Source organism: Bombina bombina, chromosome 1 (assembly GCF_027579735.1).
Source record: "Bombina bombina isolate aBomBom1 chromosome 1, aBomBom1.pri, whole genome shotgun sequence".
NCBI classification, from domain to species: Eukaryota; Metazoa; Chordata; class Amphibia; order Anura; family Bombinatoridae; genus Bombina; species Bombina bombina.
In genome coordinates this window covers 867706289-867731242 of record NC_069499.1, presented here as the reverse complement: position 1 = coordinate 867731242, position 24954 = coordinate 867706289, and the positions used below count along the sequence as shown (strand labels likewise).

Below are 24954 nucleotides of genomic sequence, written 5' to 3'. Positions count from 1 at the left end.
AATAGACATAGAAAAATTGATGCTGTACGTTGGGCAGATCCCAAAAAAGCTATTCACTCGAGTCTCAGACATTTGTCACTGTGTCCTACCATTGAGGACTCACAGGACTACAATTTTAAGAGATAAAGGGGCGGGTCAGAGCAGTGTCCTTGAAAACTGATGTGGTAGTGGGCGTGCCCATCTCATGTGTCCACAACACTGTAAAGAATCACTGTGGTACAAAGCCAAACATCTGTTGTTGCTATACCTTGATCCAAAACATCCGGGGTATGAATGGCCATCAGTAAGGCACCAATAGGTCAGAACAAAATCAAGCTACACACACACACTACACCCGATCCGATATGTGCACAAGCTTTAAGCCAAGAAGACAAAACACCTCAAATAGGTATATAAGTCATATCATCAACAATTAAAAAAAAACAAAAATATATGTATAATCCTATACAAAAAAAGATTGTTATTTACATATAAACCCAAATATTGCACTGTCCCAAAAAAAAAAAAAAAAAAAACATAACCTACCAATAATGTAAATTATTATCAATTATTATTATCAATGGAGCCTTAACCTTTTAAAGCCGTTATGCCGTTCCATTCCGTCATAATTAGACTGGGCTTTAAAGCCGTTATGACGGAATGGAACGTCATAACTAACGGCTGTCCTGAAGCCTTCTGTGCTTCAGGGATTTAATCGCGGTCTGGAGGGCGTTCCTAGGATTGTAGGGACGCCCCCCAGATGCGATCCAATAATTGAAATCTCGCGATCGTATGCACGATCGCGTAGTTTCAATTTGTCTACATCGGAACAGTTGTTCCGATGTAGGCACTTTAACCCTGTCACGAAAGGGTTAAACCGCAGTGTCACCTCATAGAATAAAAAACAAATGAAAACAAAAACAAAATAAAAAATACACAACCATTCACAATCCATCAATTTGCTGTCCAAGTGGTAGTCTGATTCCAAACCACCCTTTGGGGTTATCACCAACCGTTCAAGAAACCTCAACAACCTTCGAATGTCAAACCCGGGGGGGGGGGGGGGAACCAACGTCCCAACCCTAGTGGACATATTACAAGATTTCTGTCCATCGAAATAAAAACTCCCTGAGAGTAGGTACGGGGTACAAAAATGTTTAAAATGTAAGTAAAACATTATATACTATTGGCCTAAAAAATAATCAAATCTAAAATTAAATTTAAAAAAAAAAACAATGTTGACAGACAATATGAACAAAGTTGAACCCAAACGGAGTGTACTTATGTATATTCCATCAACATATCATGGTGAATAATCATAATAATGGCAAAATATAATCATGTCAAATAGCCAAGGATATCAACAATAAATCGGGACTCCCAAAGATATGGCAACATGGACTCTCAAAAGAGAGGCTCAACAAAGAAGGTGAAGACCACAGGTGAGCCCCTGAAGCAGAGAAGCTAAAATTGGTAGCCCCCAGGACAACAAGAGGGACGCTCCCCTTGAACCACAGCAAACTCTCATACTGCAATAAAGAGATCATTTATAAATAGCATTGCCATCCAGTATGTACATTAAGTCCCCTAGGATTCAAAGTTCCCAGTTCATAGATCCATCTCAACTCCTTCTGTAATGGTAACTTTGCTCGGTCCCCACTTCTTCTTTAGATTGGTATGTGATCTATCAACATGAATCTAAGATTGTTCACTGAGTGTCCAGCCTCCAGAAAGTGATGGGCTACTGGTTGGTCCGATTTGCCCTTGGAGATAGCAGCCTGTATGCTGGACCGGTGATTGGCCATTCTAGTCCTGGCATCATCTACTGTTTTCCCCGTGTAGAACTTGCCACATGGGCAGTTAAGTAAATAAATCACAAATTTTGTTGTACATGTGAGAAAAAAATCTAATCTCATATTTTCTATTTTTATCCGAATGATCGAAATGTGTGCCAGTTCGCATCCCATTACAGGTTACACAACTGGCACATTGATAGCATACTTTCTTCTTTGTTTTCAACCAGTTATGTAGACCAGGTTCTGTGTTAATGTCGGCCTTAACAAGAGAGTCCTTTAAACTTCCGCCACGTCTATACCCAATTCTTGGAGCCTTCTAACCCCTAAAAGGAAGTGTATGATCCGCCTCTATCAATTTCCATTCATCCTTGACCACTTGTGTTATTGGTACTGTCTCTGGTGTATACGTTGTCACAAAGGTTAGCTGATTGGCAACATTTGAAGGAGTTATATCTATTGGCTCTGCTGGGTGAAGTACCATTTCTTTCATCTCCAATAACTTCTTATTTTTATATCCCCTTTCTAAGAACCTTTGAGTAATCTCATTGAGTTGCTGTTGACAGATGTCCCTATCGGTATTATTCCTAATGACCCTCTGGTATTGTGCCTTCGGGATGTTGTGGATAAGGCTTGGTTGATGACAACTTTGTGCATGAAGCAACAAATTGCAGTCTGTATCTTTACGAAATAGGATTGTACCTAATCTCCCTTCCATCTTGAATACTCTCAGATCCAAGTAATCTACGGTCTCACTGTTCACTGTATATGTGAATCGGATATGACTGTTCAATAATTTCAGATCATCAATCCAACTAAGTAAGCTTTCTCTGCAATCTCCCCACACCAAGAACTAGTCATTAACGTATCAACAAAAAAACTTGATCTGTGTTGTCTCAAAGACCCTCATCATAGAAGTCTCATATTGTGCCCTAAACAAATTGGCCAAGGATGGGGTCACATTCGACCCAATCGCTATCCCCGAGAAAACAGAGATACATATATTTGAACAAGACCAGATGGGAACATTGGAGTCTGATTCAAGCACTGACTGGTTGGCTAAGTTATCCCTCCATATGAAGACCTATAAACAAGAGCTAATTGTGTTTAAAAATTCCATATTACATACCGTATCTCAGGATTATACGTATAAATCCATTTACAGATGGATGATGACACCAGATGAAAGAAGGTCATTCAGACCAAGACGTGATAGGAGGTATACCAAAAGGTCCATCACTACAGTAGACACCAGTTCTGGTGACAGCACAGGTACAGATACCCCCGATAGGAGTGAGGATACCATCCCCCTGGGTGTGACCACCATATCCAGGAGCAACAGAGGCCATTAGGACTTACATAATGAGAGACTAGTGTCACTACCACCTTTAGCCACACATCCATCATCGGCTCATATTTTAGGCTGAGGTGTAGGCCACACACAAGGAGGGTAGGGCACTGCCCGTCGCTCCCCATATCGGAGGAACTAAAGAGCACAGTTTTCAATATCAGCTCACAAACATTATCTAAGGCTCTTGAATAAAGGACTATCCATTGTGCCCTCTACTAGGCTAAATGAATGTGATGTTTTTGTTGATATTCAAAAATTTGGCAGAAACCTACGGCTGAGAGAGTTCTACAAAACAGGTTCTGAGTCGGGTAGTGACTTTAGAGCTAATGGGTCTTTTGACCCGGTCTCCCACAACTCTACTATTAGTACAGTGACCAATTTCCTTTCGCAAAAGATCAGTGATAGACCTAAGAGGACACAAAGGGACAACCTGACCAAAGATGAAAGGCTGGCACTCAAGACACTTAAGGAGGACACCTCCATTGTGATCCGTCCTGCGGATAAGGGTGGGGCCAGTGGTCCTCATGGATGTGAATGACTATAAAGCTGAAATTTTTAGACAATTGTCAGATGTTAAGACATACTTACCACTACAGTGTGATCCCACTTTTTGCCTGAAAAAGATTGATAAGCTTCTATTAGAGTTGAAAGAGAGTGAACTGATTACACAACAGAACTTCAACTTCTTGAAACGTGATTTTCCACTGATACCGCTTCTCCATACTCTTCCTAAGATTTATAAAAATGCAGAATCACCCCCCAGGAGACACATAGTTTCTGCACGAGGATCGCTATTACAACCTTTGGCCCAGTTTGTGGACTTTTATTTACAACCATTGGTGAAAACCATGGAACGTCCATACAAGATTCTACTGACTTTATTACACATATTACTCAATTGGATGACATCAGTACACTCAACCTTCGAGTGACCCTTGACGTATCAAGCCTTTATACGGTCATTCCTCACACCGATGGCATTTTGGCAGTAACCCATGCCCTGAGAAAAGCGGTGTATATTGGACCATCTGAAGAGGTGTTGATATTGTTACTCACGTTCTGCTTGACGGAGAATTATTTCCTCTTTGATAAAACATTCTACCTACAAGTTTTGGGGACAGTGATGTGGTCTCCTATCGGGGGTATCTGTACCTGCGCTGTCACCAGAACTGGTGTCCACTGTAGTTATGGGCTTTTTGGTATACCTTCTATCACATCTTGGTCTGAATGACCTTCTTTAATCTGGTGTCATCATCCATCTGTAAATGGATTTACACGTATAGTCCTGAGATATGGTATGTAATTTGCAATTTTTAAACGCAATTAGCTCTTGTTTATAGGTCTTCACATTGAGGGATAACTTAGCCAACCATTAAGTGTTTGAATCAGACTCCAATGTTCCCATCTTGTCTTGTTCAAATATCTGTATCTCTGTTTTTTACAGGTCTCGGGGACAGAAATGGGGTCGAATGTGGCCCCATGCTTGGCTAATTTGTTTAGGGCACAATATGAGACTTCTATGATGAGGGTCTTTGAGACAACACAGATCAAGTATTTTTGTCGATACATTGATGACTTGTTCTTGGTGTGGGGAGATTGCAGATGATTGATGATCTGAATTCATTGAACAGTCCTATCCAATTCACATATACAGTGAACGGGGAGACCGTAGATTACTTGGATCTGAGAGTATCAAGATGGAAGGGGGATTAGGTACAACCCTATTTCGTAAAGATACAGACATCAACCAAGCCTTATCCACAACATCAATACCAGAGGGTCATTAGGAAAAATACTGATAAGGACATCTATCAACAGCAACTCAATGAGATGACTCAAAGGTTCTTAGAAAGGGGATATAAAAATAAGAAGTTATTGGAGATGAAAGAAATGGTACTTCACCCAGCAGAGTCAATAGATATAACTCCTTCAAATGTTGCCAATCAGCTAACTTTTGTGACAACGTATACACCAGAGACAGTACCAATAACACAAGTGGTCAAGGATAAATGGAAATTGATAGAGGCAGATCATACACTTCTTTTTAGGGGTTTGTAGTGTGTGTGTGTGTGTGTAGCTTGATTGTGTTCTGACCTATTGGTGCCTTACTGATGGCCATTCATACCCTGGATGTTTTGGACAGGGTATAGCCACAACGGATGTTTGGCTTTGTACCACAGTGATCCTTTACAGTGTTGTTATGGACACATGAGATGGGCACGCCCACTACCACATCAGTTTCCAATGACACTGATCTGACCCATCCCTTTATCTCTTATATTGTAGTCCTGTGAGTCCTCAATGGTAGGACACAGTGACAAATGTCTGAGACGCGAGTGAATAACTTTTTTGGGATCCGCCCCACGTCTATCTATTCATTGTGAGCAGTGTTTGCGGTGAACAGCTGCTTAGTACTGCATTGATTTTTCTTTGTCTATTTTTTTGTGAGTAGTATTTGTGGAGTTCAGCTGCTTAGTACAACAGTGATCTCTTCATGTTTGTAAACATACATGGTTGCCTTGACATGCACGATGCCCACGCCCAGTTTAGAGCTAGTGTCCAATCACACAACGGTGGGTGGTAGATATCGGTCCTACTTGCCTTTTGTTGCTAACTTTTATCTGTTATTAGGTGATCTGAATAGCTAAATGTTTCAGTGTCGACACTGTTGCATCTTAAGACCATTAACCTTAAATACACATACGTTTTTCTTTTCTTTTTTGTTGGTTTTTGATATAGTCATTTTTTGGACCGGTACTTATCACTCCATTGAGAGTTTTGTTATGGGTTTACCATGATAATATCTACACTATTTTTAGGTTTTAAGGTGCACATTTGCTTTAATTAACATTGGGAGGTTGTCACAACTTTCTATTGGTTACCTTTGGGGGGGGGGTGTTATTTGAACGGTCTTGATTGGCTGTTTTCTTGGGGGAGGATTTATGGTGCCTGATAAAAGCCTGATTTTGTGCACTTTTTGTTTGTCAGAGGAAGGGACTGGTTTTGTCCCGAAACGTCACATTAATAAAAGTTTTTTTCCTGTTGTCACAGACGTCGTTTTTTTCATGAATCTTATATATATATATATATATATATATATATATATATATATATATATATATATATATATATATATATATATATATATAAATAAATCTCCAAAGAAGGATAAGCACAGTCTTATAGTTTCACACAGCTGCCAGGGTGTTTATCCATAAATCCAGAATCCCAGCAAAAAAAGGCACTTGACGGTCTTCATAAAATGTAACTTTTATTCTAAATTATCAGTAAAACGACATAACGTTTCGGTGTAGTTTCACACCTTTGTTAAATGTCATGAAAAATGAGCTTCCAAAAAACGGAACCCCAAACAAACAGACATATATATATATATGGTCAGAGGAAGGGACGTTTGAGGTCCCGATACGTCATGTAATAAAGATTTTATTTTGATGTCCAAAGTCCAGTGAGTGCTTTACTTTGCTGCTTGTCATACACTTCTTAAAAGCACCCTGGCAGCTGCAGGACAGTGGTGAGAGTGCATATACCTTTGAACTTTTGCATATATATATATATATATATATATATATATAATTTTATATTACCATTACCATATCAAAGTGTTTAATGTCCCTTTAACCCCTTAAGGACTGGGCATTTCAGACTAAAACTTTCCCAAAAGTCCAGAGCATTTTTAGCATTTTTTGCCATCACTACATTTAAACAGAAATAGAGCCTTTCTTTCATGTAAGTGGCAAGAGTCCATGAGTGACGTATGAGATATACATTCCTACCAGTAGGCGGCAAAGTTTCCCAAACCTCAAAATGCCTATAAATACACCTCCCACCTCACTCATATCTTTGTTTTGCAAACAAAAGTTGTGCTTGATTTTCTTCTGTGATAGGCGCTTCTAATCATATTGAAGCCCAGTTCCTCTCAAAGTACAGTGTTTGTCTGAGGGATGTGAAGGGAGTATTGCCTGATGGCACCATGTTTTCACCTATGGGAAATCTATTCTAAGGCTCTCTGTAATCGGTCACAGAGATTCATCTGCTGCCTCCCTTTACAGATCGACGTTATACTCCTCTACCATTACCTCTGCTGATATGTTTCAGTACTGGTTTGGCTGTCTGCTGTATGTGGATGGGTGTCTTCTGGTAAGTATATATCATTTTTTAAGACACTCTCAGCTATATTTTTGGCACTTTATATTATAAAGTTTTACATGTATATTGTATATATTTGCCATGAATCAGGTCTGTGTTTTTCCCTCTGCAGTCTAACAGTTTCAGCTTGGAAATTATGTTTTTGGGAGTTTTTAGGCTTACCTGGGGTTCCAGTTAGTTGTAACTTAGAGTCTGTTTTTTTTTTTTTCAAAATTTTTGCGGGCTTAGGCTCGCGATGGTGCAGAATGTTACTTTTTATTGCGACATTTTTGGAAATTGAATATTTTGTTTAAATGTTCTTTTTTCTTTTTTTTTTGTTACATTTTGCAAGATGTCTCAAACTGATCCTGTCTCTGATGTTATTGTAGGAACCAAGCTGCCTGTACACAATTTCTACCAAAGCTAAGTGTGTATATTGTTTATTAGCTGATCTTATTTCTTCAGCTCAAATATGTGGCACTTGTTATGTTATATTATTTCATACTGATGTTTCTCTAGTACAAATACATCTACTGTTAAACCTTCACAGTCTAATGTACATAATATTCCTGTAGCTATAAGGATTATATTGCTACTGCCATAGAGAAGGCTATGACTGCTTTTCCGCCTTCAAGTTAACATAAAAGATCTCTCCTAACGTTTTATAAATCTAATGAAGTTTGTATTGATCAACAGCATACTGAAGTATTTCTGCTGATGAGGATTTCTCTGACTCAGAGGATCCTACTTCAGGGACTGATATTGATAAATCAACCTTTCTATTGAATATATTCATGCTTTATTAAGGAAGTATTGTTTACTTTGGGTATTGAGGAATCTAGTTCTCTTGATAACAAGAATAGCAAATGTTTGAATTCTGGTTATTAAAGCTTCTGAGGTTACTCTTGAACTTTTTCTTATTCCAGATGCTATCTCTCATATGTTTAGTAATGAATCTAAACTCAGTGCTTCTTTTTACCTTTTTTCTAGGTTTTAAAAGCTATATCCTTTACCTCTGGCTAAGTTAGAGTTTTTCTGTAAAAGTCCCTAAGGTAGGGCTATTTCTACTATTGCCAAACGTAATTCTATCTTATGAAAGATATTTCTTCTTTTAAGGATCCTTAGATAGGAAGTTTGTATCCTATCTTAGAGAAGCATATATACATATTGGCTTTATTCTTAAACCTGCAATTTCTATGGCTGATGTTGCTGCTGTTTCAACTTTTTGATTGGACAGTTTAGTTATCAGATCTTGAAGTGTCTAAGCATTGTTCTTTTACTTCAACATGCTAATCATTTTATTTGTGATGCTATATTTTTATGTAATTTTAATTGATATTAAATCTTTGTTTTTAGCCATTCGTACTAGAAGAGTTTTATGGCTTAAATCTCTGATATTGTCAAGAACGTTATTTGTTCAATTTAACTTATATATTTGTTTATGTTTATCTGGACCAATACAACTCTTAAACTTTAGCATATATACATTTGTGTAGAGAAAATGGTTTATATGTGACACAGAGGTGACCCAAATGTATTATATACAGGTTACCTCTGTGTCTTACTTTAGCCGTATGAGGACAAGTACAAAATACAGAATATAGTACTGACAGTGTCAGATACGGCAAACGTTACCTTAATACCGGATGAAGTACGGGTAAGGGAAACCAAGTAACCTGTGACTGTGTAGCCGCAACAACGGGAAGCAAACTCTGGAGACACAGGGAAGAGCTACTCGGCCGTAGCTGATGTCAGCAGAGTTGCAAGATGACAGAGAGGAGCAGTTTACCAGGTAACGCAGGAATCAGCAGATCGGGGTTCAGTAGCTCAAAATATGGTGAACTACAGGAAGGCAGTAGCTGTAAAGCAACGCAGCTAGCAGTAGGAGTGTAAGTAGTTCAATTAGCCAGCAACGTCTGGCAGTGGGAGGAGGCTTTTATAGAGGGTAGATACAAATTTAAAGTGATAGCACAATAACCATACTGATAGAAGATAAAGTCCTCACAGATATGATGTCTAAATTTAAATTACTATCTTATCTTTTTAGAATAGTCATTTTTTGCTTTTTTGCCCCAAGATAAGAAATCTAAGGGTAATTTTTAAGATCCCAATTATTTTTTCCTTCCACTTCGACCTCTCTAATTAGAGATTTACTCAGAATTTGAATAAATCCAAGCTTTATAAATAAAACCAAATTTAGCTCCTAAGACTGCATGAAGGTGCGGCTCTTAAACCAGTTCAACTGGTGGGGGGCAGATTGAATTTATTTCAACACATTTGAACCGTTTCTGTTCAAAATCAGTGGATTCAGAATGTTGTTTTCTCAGGGGTATCGAATAGGTTTTAGAATAAAAACTCCTAAGTGAAGATTCTTTCTTTCCCATGTTACAACAAACCCTGTGAAAGCTCAGGTTTTTCAGAAATGTTTTTTAGATCTAGAGTTTTCAGGGGTGATTGTTCCAGTTACTTTGCAGAAATGGAGTTTGGGTTTCTATTCAAATCTATTTATTGTTCCAGAGAAAGAAGATTTGTTCAATCTCATGTGTTTCTGATAGCACCAGCATGGTCTCAAAGCTTTTAGTATGTGGATCTTGTCCAAATGTCCAGTTGCCAGCCTTGGCCTTTTCTTTTAAGGCCAGATCTTCTGTCTCTAAGCTTGTTTTTTCCATCAAGATTGCAAATCTTTACATTTGAAGGCATGGAAATTGAATGCTTAGTACTTAGTCATAGAGGTTTCTCTGACTCAGTGATTAGCCTTATGGTACAGGCTCGTAAGTCTATTTCAAGGAGAATTTTTTAATCAGGTTTGGAAAATCTATATTTCATGGTGTTCCACTCATAATTATTCTTGGCATTCTTTCAGAATTCCTAGGATTTTAGATTCTTCCGAATGTTTTGGAGAAGGGTTTATCTGCAAATGCTTTGCAGGATAAATTTCTGCTCTCTCTGTCTTCTTTCATAGGAAGATTGCTAAATTTCCCGATATTCACTGTTTTGTTCAGGCTTTGATTTGTATCAAACCTGTTATTTTATCTTTTTTTCTCCTTGGAGACTCAACTTAGTTTTGAAGTTTTGTTCAGGCTCCTCCTTTTGAGCCTATGCATTTTCTGATTATTACTTTCTTGGAAAGTGTTATTTATTTTGGTTATCTCTTCTGCTAGAAGTGTTTCTGAATAGTTTGCTCTCTTTTATGAGTTTCTTTATCTGATTTTCCATCAAAATAAAGCTGTTTTGCAGACTTCATTTAAATTTCTTGCCTAAAACTGTGAATTCTAACAAATTCAATAAGGAATTTGTTTTTCCTTCTCTGTGTCCTAATTCTAAGAATACTCTTGTAAGGTTTTCTAATTCTTTGGATGTGGTAAGAGCTTTGAAATATTATGTTGAGGCTACTTAAGATTTCAGAAAGACTTTTAGTCTATTTGTTATTTCTTCTGGCTCCAGGAAAGGTCAGAATGCCTCTGTTTCTTCTCTGTTATTTTGATTGAAACTTTTGTTTCATAAAGCTTATTTGAAGGCGGGGCAGCCTCCGCATCAGAGAATTATAGCTCATTTTACTAGATGAGTTGCTTCTTCTTGGGTTGTCAAAAAGAAGGTTCAGTTGATTAAATTTGCAAAGCAGTCTAGTGACTCGTGGATTTCCACATCTTGGGTATTATATCCCATACGTCACTAGCTCATGGACTCTTGTTCCTTACATGAAAGAAAACATAATTTATGTAAGAACTTACCTGACCAATTCATTTCTTTCATAGTGGCAAGAGTCCATGAGACCCACCCTAATTTTGGTGGTTATGATTTTTTTGTATAAAGCACTTTATTTTTTCCAGTTCCTTTTTTTGTATGCATTTTACTCCTTCTTTTACACCTCACTTCTTGGCTACACAGTTAACTAAGGTATGAGTGAGGTGGGAGGTGTATTTATAGGCATTTTAAGGTTTGGGAAACTTTGCCCCCTCCTGGTAGAAATGTATATCCCATGCGTCACTAGCTCATGGACTCTTGCTACTATGAAATAAATGAATTTATCAGGTAAGTTCTTAATTAAATTATGTTTTTTTTTATATATTTACCTAGCAAAACTATATATTTTTGTTTAGCAGACAACCCAAAGTATTGATCTAGGCCCATTTTGGTATATTTCATGTCACCATTTCACCACCAAATGCGATAAAAAAAAAAAAATCGTTAACTTTTTCCCAAACATTAGGTTTGTCACTGAAATTATTTACAAACAGCTTGTGCAATCATGGCACAAATGTTTGTAAAAGCTTCTCTGGGATCCCCTTTGTTCAGAAATAGCAGACCTATATGGCTTTGCCAATGCTTTTTAATAATTAGAAGGCTGCTAATTGCAGCTGCACACCACACTTGTATTATTCCAAGCAGTGAAGGGGTTAATCAGGTAGCTTGTAAGGTTAATTTTAGCTTTAGTGTAGAGATTACCCTCCCACCTGACACTTCCCACCCCCCTGATCCCTACCTGATCCCTGTCAAACTACTCTCTACCCTCCTCTACCCCCCAATGGTCACCACCATATTAAAGTGAAGGTAAACTTTGATGAATGAAATCCCGTTTTTTAAAAATACTATTAAAAACAGGGGCACTTTCATTCATCAAAGTTTAGAAGGCAGCTGTTTTGATTAAAAACTTACCTTTGTTTTTTTTCACAGCAAGAGCAGCTTCCCCCACTCGGAGATCCTCTCTTCACACGTCATCAATGACTAATCCAGGAGGAAGCTGGATTAGTCATTGATGACGTATGAAGAGAGGATTTCCAGGTGGGGGAAGCTGCTCTGGCTGTGCAAAGAAGAGAGGTAAGTTTTTAATCAAAACGGCTGCTTTGTAAACTATGATGACTGAAAGTGCCCCTGTTTTTAATAGTATGTTTAAAAAATGGGCTTTCATTCATCAAAGTTTACCTTCACTGTAAGTACTGGCAGAAAGTCTGCCAGTATGAAAATATAAGGCTTTTTTGAAATATTTTTTTTTTTATTATTTTTATATTTTCTGCAGTGTACGATCCCCCTTACCCCCCCATCCTCCCTGATCCCCCCCCCCAAACAACTCTTTTTTTTGCCATCTTAGGTATAGGTACTGGCAGCTGTCTGCCAGTACCCAGTTTGCTATAATTCTTATTTATTTAAACAACAAACAAAAAAAAAACAACAACATTTTTTCTGTAACGTAGCTACCCCCTTCCTCATTTACCCCCTACCCCTCCAAGATCATATCCCTACCCTCTAATCCCCCCTCCACCATAGGATCCCCCTCTACCTACTCTCTGCATCAGTACCTCTGCTGTTGTATTTCTGCACTGCCCCACTTGTGGGGCGGGCAGAAATAGCGCAATCTTAAGTGTCGTTAAGGGGTTAAAGGGCAACTCGAGCCAAAATTAAACTTTCATGATTCAGATAGAGCACACAATGTTAAACAACTCTTTCATTCACTTTCATTATCTAAATGTGCACAATCTTTTTATATGCAAACTATCTGAGGCACCAGTACGTACTGAGCATGTGCAACACCCACAGAATATACATTTATGCATTTTGTCATTGACTGATGGCTGTCACATGATACAGTGAGAGGAAAAATAGAACTAAATTTGTAAGGAAGAAATCTACTACTCATTTTAAATTCATACAAAGTGCTTTTGCATTGCCTTTTTATTATGCATTTACTGATTATACAGTTCTACTGTGTTTAAAGGTCCTTTAAAAAAACAAAACACTTCTAAAACTAGAAAGGTGCAGCTACAATCTTCTATGAAGTATAAATAGCCCTAACACAATTTTTTTTCTAAAAAAAAAATCAACATATAAATAAAACATTATATACAAATGTACAATATGCTCACAAGCCCCCAGTTCCTATAAGTTTATTATTCATGTCCTAGTTTCACTATTGTATTGTAAGAAAAGCGGTTGTGTGTTTGTTGACACATATTGTGATGGACACTGGCTACCATGACTGGGTAGCTCCGCCAAGAGGGTCCTTCCTGTCCCTGGAACTTGTAGCTATAGAGCGGAGAAAAGTGATTATAGCCGGAGCCCACCCAAATAACCAGACAGAACCAGTATTCAGGTGGAACATGAAAAACTTTATTGTGAAAACATAGAGACTTATATACACCCAGCTCATCATGATAAGGGTCTTATCTGACCCCCAGATCTCCATACAGTCCCTGTGATACAGAGGTGGTGGTTTCGGGGTGATCCTGAGGGAGCGGCAGCTATTCCCAGGTACCCAGGAAGAGATCGGGGCCCTAAGGTGTTCTAGTCCAAAAAGCGACATGATCCGTCACTGGGGGCCGGAGTGGCAGTGGATCAAAGGTAGACTGGGTAAGCGCTAGTGAAGTAGGGGTTGTATGGGGGTCCGAAACCCAAAGTTCCCAAGGGAGCTCCCTTCCAGCAATCACCTTGCCTCTTGCCCTCCCTAGAGGGTACCAATCCCCAAAAGAGCAGAGCTGTAGGGCAAAGGGCCGCTGGAGTAGCCTGGGGTAGAGGTTAGCGGGTATCTGGGGTGGGGCGGTCGGTCAATAGCCCCATGAGCCCAGCCAGCCAGAAAGGGGTTAGGTGGTCAGCGATCATCTCTTCCGTGAGGAGGTACAAAGGGCAAAACTAGAGACAGGAAGAGTTTGGAAGATCCCATAAGCCATGAAAAGGCCAAAACCAGTGTGAAAAGTAGTGAGCCAGGTAGTAGGGGGTGGGGAGTTGCCTTAGCATCCTGGTATCCGTGACAATGCTCCCCCTCAAAAGTCCAACAGGCTCAGCTACGTCCACACACGGGTCGGCCTGGGGCTGTCCAGGTAGCTATTGCTCTTCCCCGGCCGGTATTGGATAGTGAAGTTGAGGGGCTGCAAGGCTAAGCTCCACAGCAACAGGTGTCCATTGTCCCCAGAAACTCTGTTGAGCCAGACCAGAGGGTTGTGGTCTGTGAGAACGGTGAAGGGCCTACACCAGGGCCAGGCATTCTTTCTCCACCGCTGTGTAACCTAATTCTCTGGGCAATAGCTTCCTACTGATATAGGCTACGGGGTGTTCATGGCTCTCCTCATCCACCTGGCTCAGCACTGCTACCAACCTGAACATGGAGGCATCTGTATGGGCACAAAAACGTTTGGATGGGTTAGGAGTGGCCAGGGATAAAACAGTATATGATAGTGATTGCCTATTCAGTCGGGCAGAACTATGCTCACCTTAAAAAACTATCCCAACGGTTTTGTGTACAATAGGTCAAAAAATAGGTGGCGCAAGTGAATGCTGTTCTGACTAATAATGGTGTAAAATGTATTTCAGATTCCTTGTGTGTCTGATAATGTTCTCACCTTACATAGGCTGTATTGAAATTTCAAGTGTAAATGGTGTCTCTCCAGGACAATAAAGCTTCTAGATTCAAATTCTATAATATATATATATTTATTGAATAAAAGATTCTTGTTTATTAAATGAACGATTCTTATATATGAGATCAAAATAATGATGATCTATTCACAAGTGATAATCAGTTAACAATTTAAAACATTTGGTAAAATATAAAATATGATAGTACAATATTAAAAACACCGGTGTTCTACATAAACAAAAAACTATAAAAACTCAAATTAAGATAATATAAGCAAGCAGGTGTACTCAGAAGATAAAACCAAAAAATAAACAGAGGAGACTCATGTACCTCTAAGCGTATGACTATCAAAAAACATATATAAATGCATATGTGAGTATAAGAACCATATGTCTGGTATCCGTTAAACTAGCGTATATATATACACTTCACAGATGTATAAGGGTTAAGCACATATTATACAGTTCCTTATTGCTTAAATGTTCTGGCAAAACATGGGGTGGTTATCCTTCCGTCAAAAATATATTTGAGCCAATGTATATTGAAACAAGTGTGGCAAAATGTAGCCAGTAATATGTAGCTGCAGTGTTATTTCTTAGATTTCAGCGTCTCTGTTTTTTAATCAGAGGTAGGTTTACATACGGTTTTTTGCTTGGTGTAGCGATTCCTTCCTTAAAAACAGTGCACTGTTGACGTCTTCCCTCTGCTGTGCAGAAAAAGCCGGTGGAGTACTACGTCCCTTAGCCTCCGTTTACCAGCTGTGTTGGTAGTTGTTTCCTTAGATTCGTTGTTTACCCAGTAATGGGCCTTGATGGTATTCTTATGAGCTCCGGTCACAACTTGCTTCTTTCTTTGTGAGTGTATAACCCAGACTCGGTCTTTATTTTCACCGGTCTCCTTGCTGTTATCACAGCTGACAAAGTTCTCCTCTGGAGCTGAGTTGTTTTGGCTCACTTCTTAATTTCAAGTGATCAGGTTTCTACGCGTTTCGGCGTTCTGCCTTTCTCAAGATACCTGATTGAACCACCTGTAGCCTTTTTATATTGGGAGATCCAGATAAAAAGGCTACAGGTGGTTCAATCAGGTATCTGGTAAACGGAGGCTAAGGGACGTAGTACTCCACCGGCTTTTTCTGCACAGCAGAGGGAAGACGTCAACAGTGCACTGTTTTTAAGGAAGGAATCGCTACACCAAGCAAAAAACCGTATGTAAACCTACCTCTGATTAAAAAACAGAGACGCTGAAATCTAAGAAATAACACTGCAGCTACATATTACTGGCTACATTTTGCCACACTTGTTTCAATATACATTGGCTCAAATATATTTTTGACGGAAGGATAACCACCCCATGTTTTGCCAGAACATTTAAGCAATAAGGAACTGTATAATATGTGCTTAACCCTTATACATCTGTGAAGTGTATATATATACGCTAGTTTAACGGATACCAGACATATGGTTCTTATACTCACATATGCATTTATATATGTTTTTTGATAGTCATACGCTTAGAGGTACATGAGTCTCCTCTGTTTATTTTTTGGTTTTATCTTCTGAGTACACCTGCTTGCTTATATTATCTTAATTTGAGTTTTTATAGTTTTTTGTTTATGTAGAACACCGGTGTTTTTAATATTGTACTATCATATTTTATATTTTACCAAATGTTTTAAATTGTTAACTGATTATCACTTGTGAATAGATCATCATTATTTTGATCTCATATATAAGAATCGTTCATTTAATAAACAAGAATCTTTTATTCAATAAATATATATATATTATAGAATTTGAATCTAGAAGCTTTATTGTCCTGGAGAGACACCATTTACACTTGAAATTTCAATACAGCCTATGTAAGGTGAGAACATTATCAGACACACAAGGAATCTGAAATACATTTTACACCATTATTAGTCAGAACAGCATTCACTTAGGAGTGGCCAGGATAGGGTCAGAAGTTAGAGCTGTTTTAAGGCTTTGGAAGGCGGTCTCACACAGGACCACAGGACCTGTCGGGGCAACTGTTTTTGGGGTCAGGTCAGTCAGGGGTTTGGCAAGGGCACTGTAGTTGGGGACAAACTTCCATTAGTACCCTGCAGTCCCTAGAAAAGCTAAGACCTTGGTCTTGGTCTTGGGGGTGGGCCAGTATGTGACTACCTCAGTTTTGACCAGCTTCGGCTGCTGCTTTCCACAGCCTACTCGGTGCCCAAGGTACTGGACCTCCAAGCGCCCTACCATACATTTGTCTGGCTTAAGCGTCAGACCTACAGTCTTGATGCGGTCCAGAATGATGGTCTTCCCAGTTATCGCTCTAGACCGCAATGTCGTCCAGGTATGGGCAGGCATAATCCTGGAGGCCATCAACCATCCTCAGGAAGGTTGCCGGAGCATTCTTCATCTCAAATGGCATGACCTTAAACTAGTATAGTCCGAATGAGATGATGAATGCCAACTTCAGAATGGATTCCAGGTCCAGGGGGATTTTCCAGTACCCCTTGCAGAGGTGTAGGGTGGTCAGGAAGTTGCTGTGGGCGATGCAATCTAGGAGGTCATCTACACGGGGCATAGGGTGGGCATCGGTTGTGGTCCTGTCATTGAGCCTACGGTAGTCTATGCAGAACCGAGTGGTCCCATCTCGTTTGGGTACTAGTACCACCGGGGATGCCCAGGGACTTTTGGACAGTTTAATAAGGCCTGTATCCATCATCTCCCAGAGCTCGCTGCACATATTTTCCCTAACTGAATCAGGGACCCGGTATGCGAGCTGCCACAGGGGTGCCTGTCCTGGGATCTCCACTCGGTGTACAGCTACTGTTGTATACCCAGGTTCAGTGGAGAACATGTCTCGTCGGCTCTCTTGCACCTGTCTGACTTGCTCCCTCTGCCTAGTCCCTAGCCTCTCGTCTAGCTTTATGTCACCTATGCCTGTTGGTGCCCTATTCCGCCAAGGTAGCTCCAACATGGGGAGACTTTCGGAGTCCTCTATAGCCGGAGGACATATGGTGGCTACTTCCTCTGGCCTCTCCTGGTAAGCCTTCAGCATGTTCACATAATTGGTCTGGCGGACCCGGTCATCTGAGAATTTGGCTACCAAATAGGTTGTGTTACACAGCTGCTCTACCACTCAATAGGGTTCCTGCCTGTAGCTTGTTTGTCTTGACAGGCTTCAGGGCCAGGACCTTCTGCCCTATGTCTAGGGTCTGGTTACAAGCATTCCTGTCATACCACTGCTTCTGCCTACCTTGGGCAACCTGAAGGTTCTCTCGCACCGTATCGACAAGGTCCTTCAGTCAGTCCCTGAACTCCAGGACATACCCCACAATGAAGTGCCCTTCCTCCCCAACTGATCATTCCCAGTGGGCTCTAAGTAGGTCTAGGGGCCCCCTTACCCTCCGGCCATACTCTAATTCAAAGGGGGACAACCCAGTGGATTCCTGGGGCACCTCTCTGTATGTGAACAAGAGGTGTGGCAGGTATCTCTGCTAGTCTTTGTGAGAGGCCGAGAATGTCCTAAACAGCTGATTCAGGGTCCCGTTCAACCTCTCCCACAACCCATTAGTCTGGGGGTGGAATGGAGAGCTCGGCAGGGGTCTTATCCCGCAAAGCCCCCATAACTGATGGTTGAGCTCAGCAGTAAACTGGGTTCCTTGGTCTGAGATTACCTCCCGGGGAAACCCACCCTGGCAAATATCCAGAGTGGCACATCGGCCACTGTCTCTGCCTAAATATTGGACAGGGGGATTGCCTCCGGATATCAGGTGGCATAATCTACCACTGTCAGTATATACTTTATCCCAGAGGGGCTGGGATGGGGCAAGGGACCAACAATGTCTACAGCTACTCTGCTGAAGGGTTCGTCAATGATAGGGATAGGGTGCAGGGAGGCTTTGGAGTGGTCCCCTGTCTTGCCTACTCTCTGGCAAACATCACAGGTCCAGCAGTACTGCCTAAAATCCCCTGTAACCCCCGGCTAAAAAAAGGGCTGAGTCAGTCGTGAGGGTCCTAGTGATTACTACATGTCCTGCCAGGGGAATGTCATGCCTATACGCAGCAGGTCGTACCGATACTTTTGTGGTACCACTATCTGGCGCTTGGGCATCTGCCTGCCTCCCCCTCTCTCTCTTCTCCCTCCCTCCGATTCAAACCCGTCTCCTCCTAGGCCCTCTGGGTCAGTCCCTGCTTGGGCACGGCAGAGAGCTAACATCGGGTCTCTCAATGTCTCTTGGGCGAAGTCGGTGGGGGACGCCTAGGAAATCTGGTCAGTGGTTGGGGTAGGTTTCGGGGCATAGTGGTTACCTGGATCCCCAGATTGTATGCGGTTGCCTGCCATCCGGCTCGCTGGCTTGTGGTAACTGGGGAAGCATCCGTGGGGCTGTTCCATACAAAGGAGGAGGCGAGATGCCCCAGGTCGTTTCCCAGCAAGACCTCGGTGGGTAAATGGTTAAAATACTTCCACAGCATGGAAGCCAGCACCCCAATCCAGGTGAACCTGTGCTTTAGGGATCCGGAGCACCTTAAGCCAGCCACATGAACTGTAAGGGATTTCCGTGTCTGGTCCGAATTGGTGACCATGTGTGACTGGACATGGGTAACAGTTGCCCTGCTGTCTCGTAGTCACTGTGCCGGCTGGCCATTGATCCAGATGACCTGGCAGTGGTGCAGAGGTTGTCGCCTGTCGCGGCTTGTGCGGGGTCCACCTCATGCAGGATCCGACCTCTTCTTCTGCGCAATTGGCATAGTCAGCTGGGTTCTCCAATTCTAAACAGTGGGTGGCGGCCCTGTAGCCCCCAGCAGGTGCTCTTGTCCATTGAGATGGAGGGGGATTCCTTGATTTTTCCACCGCCGGACAGTGGGCTCTGCGATGAATCATCTGATTACAGATGTAGCACCTCCGGGGTGAACTGGGCCCAGAGTGGCTCCCGGTACCCCCTGCTGCATCTGGGGGTACTGGGGAGTCACCGGTAGGTAAGTGGAGGCTGTGGTGGAGCGACTCACTGGGTGAGGCTCAGGTCAAACAGGAAGTGTTTGGGAAATCACGTAAACCATGAAAAGGCCAAAACCGTTGGGAAAAGGAGTGAGGAGCCAGGTAGTAGGGGGTAGGGGGTCACCTTAGTTAGCATCCTGGTATCCATGACACATATAAATTGTATTGCCATTTAATACTATCTAAAGGGATCATTTACATTATACCTTCAATTCCACAACTATCAGAAAAGCATTGCCACTCACAGAGATGTATAGTAAAATGCGTATCGGTGTGACTGACTTCAAACACAGATCTCAGCACTAACTAATTGTCATTACTGCATCATGGAATAGAGCCAGATGCAGAGTAAAGTACTTGATTACCATATGGAGATATCCTTCTTTTCCCAGCTGTGTGTAATGTGTATATATAATTCTATATTCTTCCTGACCAGAAGCTATCATTCACCAGGGCTGGCAGAACCATGGGACCAAATGGGTCCAATGAACCCAGGCAACATTTGACAGGGGGCAGCATTTCAGTGCCTGAACCAGTTAGTGTAAAACCCAGACAGACCGCTCCTGTCCTATAAAGAGCTGATTTAAGGAAAAAGACTTGATTTATTTTGTTATTTAGGTACTCACTTCAATGAGCACACACAGGGCCAGACTTTCCTGGGAGATTTCCCAGTGCACTATTGGGGTAGGCAGGCTACTTTTTATGGGGGTGGTACTGTCAGTGCAGCCATGCAAGGTGCAGTCAGGGCACTTCCTTGATATCCCTAATCACAACTAAAACATAGCAGCTTTAAAACTCCTGTTCATTATCAATTTACCCAACAAATTTAAAGCTGCTCTTAATGTTTCAACTGTGATCAGTAAAGCAGTTGACACAGAGATCCTCAGGTCAGCTCTGTGATAGTGGTCAGCAGATTTACACCAGCATAAAGCTGCCAGAGATGAGTCTCTACTCCATACGTAAGTAAGTAGTACCATGGTCCTAGCGCCCTTTTTAAATATGTTTGTCAGTGTGTATGTGTGTGCGTAAGCGTGTTTGTATGTGTGTGTATGTGTATATATATATATATATATATATATACATATATATAAATAAAATTACACACACACACAGATGAAACAGTGCAATTTATCGTCTGTCTCTGCAATTTGTTACAAACATGGGACTATTGTACTGGTTTTAAAACCTGTCCTCAGGCTTCCCTAAAAAGGTCATGTTTTCTGTACTAGAACACAGGTGAAAATAATCAGCTGCTAAACCAGAAAACCTGGCCTGTTGGGGACTCGGCCTGAGGACAGATTTGAACCAGTGGACTAGTGGAAACCTAATAAACCCTTGTCTTGTTAGCTGGATTTATTGGATGTCATAAAGTATGCAGGAGCCATGTCTTTTGATTGACATTAGAGGAGTGGGCATATTAGGTATAAAACAGTACATGTGTGTTTATTATTCCTCTGCATATAGCCAGCAATGAGCATGTGCAGGAAGCAGCCTGGTACTCTGTCTCTGTTGCATGACTCTCCACAACCTTCTAGACAGCACAGAGAAGCAGTGAGGCAGGAAAGCTGAGCCCTGCAACCTGCATATAGAATAATGTTATGAAGTTCTACTGCTTAAAGGAACATTAAACCCATTTTTTTTTTTCTTTCATGATTTAGAAAGAGAATGCCATTTGAAACAACTTTCCAATTTTCTTCTATTGTCTAATTTGCTTCATTCTCTTGATATCCTTTGATGAAAAGCATATCTAAATAGGCTCAGTAGCTGCTGATTGGTGGCTGCGCATAGATGCCTCATGTGATTGGCTCACCCATGTGCAATGCTATTTCTTCAACAAAGGATATCTGAAGAATGAAGCAAATTAAACAATACAAGTATATTGTAATGTTGCTTAAAATTGTATTATATTCTTTGAGTCTGTCAAAAGAACTAAAATAAGGGGATAACAAGATAACATTTTTACTAGACTGTCCCTTTAACTTCAAGAAAAGCTTTATTTCTGTCACTTTGCTTTTCTTTTCAAATGTTTATTGTTTCCATTAAAAAAAAACTATAGATTTGAATAATTAATTTACATTTTTCCCCGTTGTTCAGGATGTTCCAGGTGCTTTGTCTCTGCACACCTGAAGTTGCTCGAATTGATCAAGATGTGGGATGTCGGCACAGCAGCTTATCAGCATTCAGAGATCTCAGCTGGTTGCTACCCTTGGAGGAGGGTCTGTGGAGACATTTGAGCGCTTGCTTGACTATCTGCTCTCATGGGACGTCCTCACTTGGGAAGAATATGAGAATGTTAGTGTTGTTGGACACCCCTTGTCAAAACTGGTCAGAGACCTCTTGGATATTATTTGTTGCAAATGTGAAGAGAACTGTAGTCTTTTTAATGATGCACTTACGGAAGCTGAGAAGGTTCATGTGGAATTATCACCTCTAAAGGCTCCAGAAGACCTATCTCAACTAACTCAGCATCTGCAGAAACAAAGGCCCCAAATTGTCAGAATAATCCATAATTATGTGGATTCTGTTTTCCAGCATCTCTTGGAACATGACTGCATTTCAAAATATGAAGCTGAAGCTATCCGGCTGCCTATATTTTCAACATCACAACAGGTAATGATAGTGAGGTAAAAAAAAAATCATGTTAGGGATTAACAGTAAAATATGTGTGGAGTAACCTCCATATTTTGAGCCTCTAGGAATGTTATCATCTGGTGGGGAGATATCCTGTATATATCTTGCATATCTTTTTGTTGTCCCATTGCTATCACTTTCTCTTTGCCTTGAGATTTCATTCAAATGAGCGCTCCCGCTCGCACTTTAAATGGGGTTGCGCTTGTATTACAAAAAAAACTAAACTTTTGAATATCGCGAACACATTAACCTAGACTTAAATGGAGTGAGAAAAGTGGGAAAATTCTAAAATCTGTATACATAATCTGCAGACATGTGTATGTACCTGTATGTATCATTATGATAAAGCCCTTTGCAGACCTTTTGTTTTTGAACACCTGAGACCTCATATCTTTCAGCCCTTATAACTATTTATGCAATTTTTTTTAATAATTTTTATTATATACGGTTTTATTATGAGTGTAACTGCACTGTACAATGTATTTTTGATGTTTTTTGTAAACTTTTTAGTCGAGCGTAACAGTAAACTAGAGCTCTGAAGTCACGCTAAACTGACGCCCGTTACATTAAATTGTGCTCAAGGCAAAACGTTTAATACAACTTATAATACGCTCGCTTCTTCTGACCCGCGCAAAGAGCCATGATTTACCCTTTATTGCTCGCACGCAACAGCACTCCACTCATAATCTAGCCACAAATGGGAGAAGTGGATAATAATAAATTATATTTTCAGATACTCTGTAGAGGATACATTTTGTTGCAAAGTAAAGTGTTTACAATTTTCTTTAAAGAGAAATAAAGTAATATTTTAGTTTTAATTTGGGGAATTGACATTTGATCCAGGGTCCACACACAGCTGATTCTGGTTGACTAAAAGAGCTTCACTCACATTTCAAGTTAAATGTAAGTTACCGATCAAGACAGCAAACTTAAAGGGACAGTCTACACCAGAATATTTATTGTTTTAAAATATAGATAATCCCTTTATTACCCATTCCCCCTAGTTTTGCATAACCAACACAGTTATATTAATATACTTTTTACCTCTGTGATTATCTTGTATCTAAGCCTCTGCAAACTGCCCCTTATTTTAGTTCTTTTGACAGACTTGCATTTTAGCCAATCAGTGCAGGCTCCTAGGAACTCCACGACGTGTGTGAGCACAGTGTTATCTATATGAAACACATGAACTAACACCCTCTAGTGGTGAAAAACTGTCAAAATGCCCTGAGCTAAGAGGCGGCCTTCAAGCGGTTAGAAATTAACATATGAACCTCCTAGATTTAGCTTTCAACTAAGAATACCAAGAGAACAAAGCAAAATTGGTGATCAAAGTAAATTGGAAAATTGTTTAAAATTACATGCCCTATCTGAATAATGAAAGTTTGTTTTGGATTATTCTGTCCCTTTAATGCAGTCTCTGAGCGATTTTGACCCCAGTGCCACAGGAAGTGTCATTGTCTGTTCTTAATATCCAAAAGAACAAAAAAACAATATATAAACTTGCTTAAATCACAATATAAGAAATAATAAAATACAAAAACAAATGTGATGGTGCACAAAAAAGTATAAAAGTCCCCGGTAATCACGGCGGTAATGCTCAGCAGGTGAACCTCACAGGAAAAAAAGAAGAAACACATATAGTGAAGCTCTGTGGTTATAAAAAAAGGTAGTTTTATTTTTAAATTTGCATGCTTTTAAAATGTAAATGACAACTTAAAGGGATATGAAACCCAATTTTTTTATTTCATGATTTCTACAGCGTGATTTGAAACAACTTTCCAATACACTTCAATTATCAAATTTGCTTCATTCCCTTGGTATTGGTTGTTTAAAATGACATGCTCAGTCTGAATCATGAAAGGAAACAAAAATGTGTTTCTTGTCCCTTTAAGCTATATGTATACAATACTATACTATGTTATTGCATATATTTTAAGTGCTGTGACAAGTTTTTTACCTCTATTGTCAAAATGTGTCTGTGAAGGTGCTTGATACTCCATTAATGAATGAATGAATTCTCTTACATTCTATAAGACTGGAAAGAATAACAGTTTTACATTGGGGGTTGGTGTAGTGATTGATGGTGTATACCACAAAATAAACGTATTTGTTCAAGGATGTAGGTTTTCATTCCCAAGAGCTTAGACTTTAATAATGTTACAGTTCCTAACTGCAGTTGTGAGACTCAGATGTTTTCTATTTTAATTTTTCAAAAATATTCACAAAAACTACTTGTTAATAATGAGTATTTAAATTTGATGCTGTAAATGGTGAATGGCATTTTTTTTCTATTGTATCCACGGCTTTAAAGTGAAAAATATTATTTTTTAGTGCATAGTATTTTAATTGTGTGTGTGTGCACGTGTGTACACATGTGTGCACGTGTGTGTGCACTGAGAATCTTCTGCTGCACCTATGATTCCTATTGAATGTTTCTTTCAGGCCAGAAGACTTCTGGATCTACTCAGAGTGAAGAACAATGAGACTGCACAATGTCTGATTCACTTCATCAACTCTTTAGAAAAAGAAGCAGCTCCTGTTCCGGACTGTAAGTAACATTTTAAATTAATTAGCAAACATATATACTGTATATATATAATCTTAAAATGCTTTGTAAATCAAGGAACTACTTACCAGGATCTAATATCTTAGAATTCTCATTGCATGAACTGGATCGTTCAACAGTGTACTACTAGAGCTACTAGGTCATTGGT

General features: G+C 40.1%; 1 protein-coding gene across 1 annotated transcript in view; it reads left to right on the top strand.

The window, feature by feature from the left end:
• NOD2 (nucleotide binding oligomerization domain containing 2) overlaps window positions 1-24954 on the top strand; it is a 241511-nt gene that overhangs the window by 13824 nt on the left and 202733 nt on the right. Inside the window, exons 2-3 of the mRNA XM_053699516.1 lie at window positions 21701-22216; window positions 24683-24788. Coding sequence (XP_053555491.1) covers window positions 21761-22216; window positions 24683-24788 — 562 coding nt within the window. The 5' untranslated portion in view covers window positions 21701-21760. The remainder of the gene's footprint in view (window positions 1-21700; window positions 22217-24682; window positions 24789-24954) is intronic.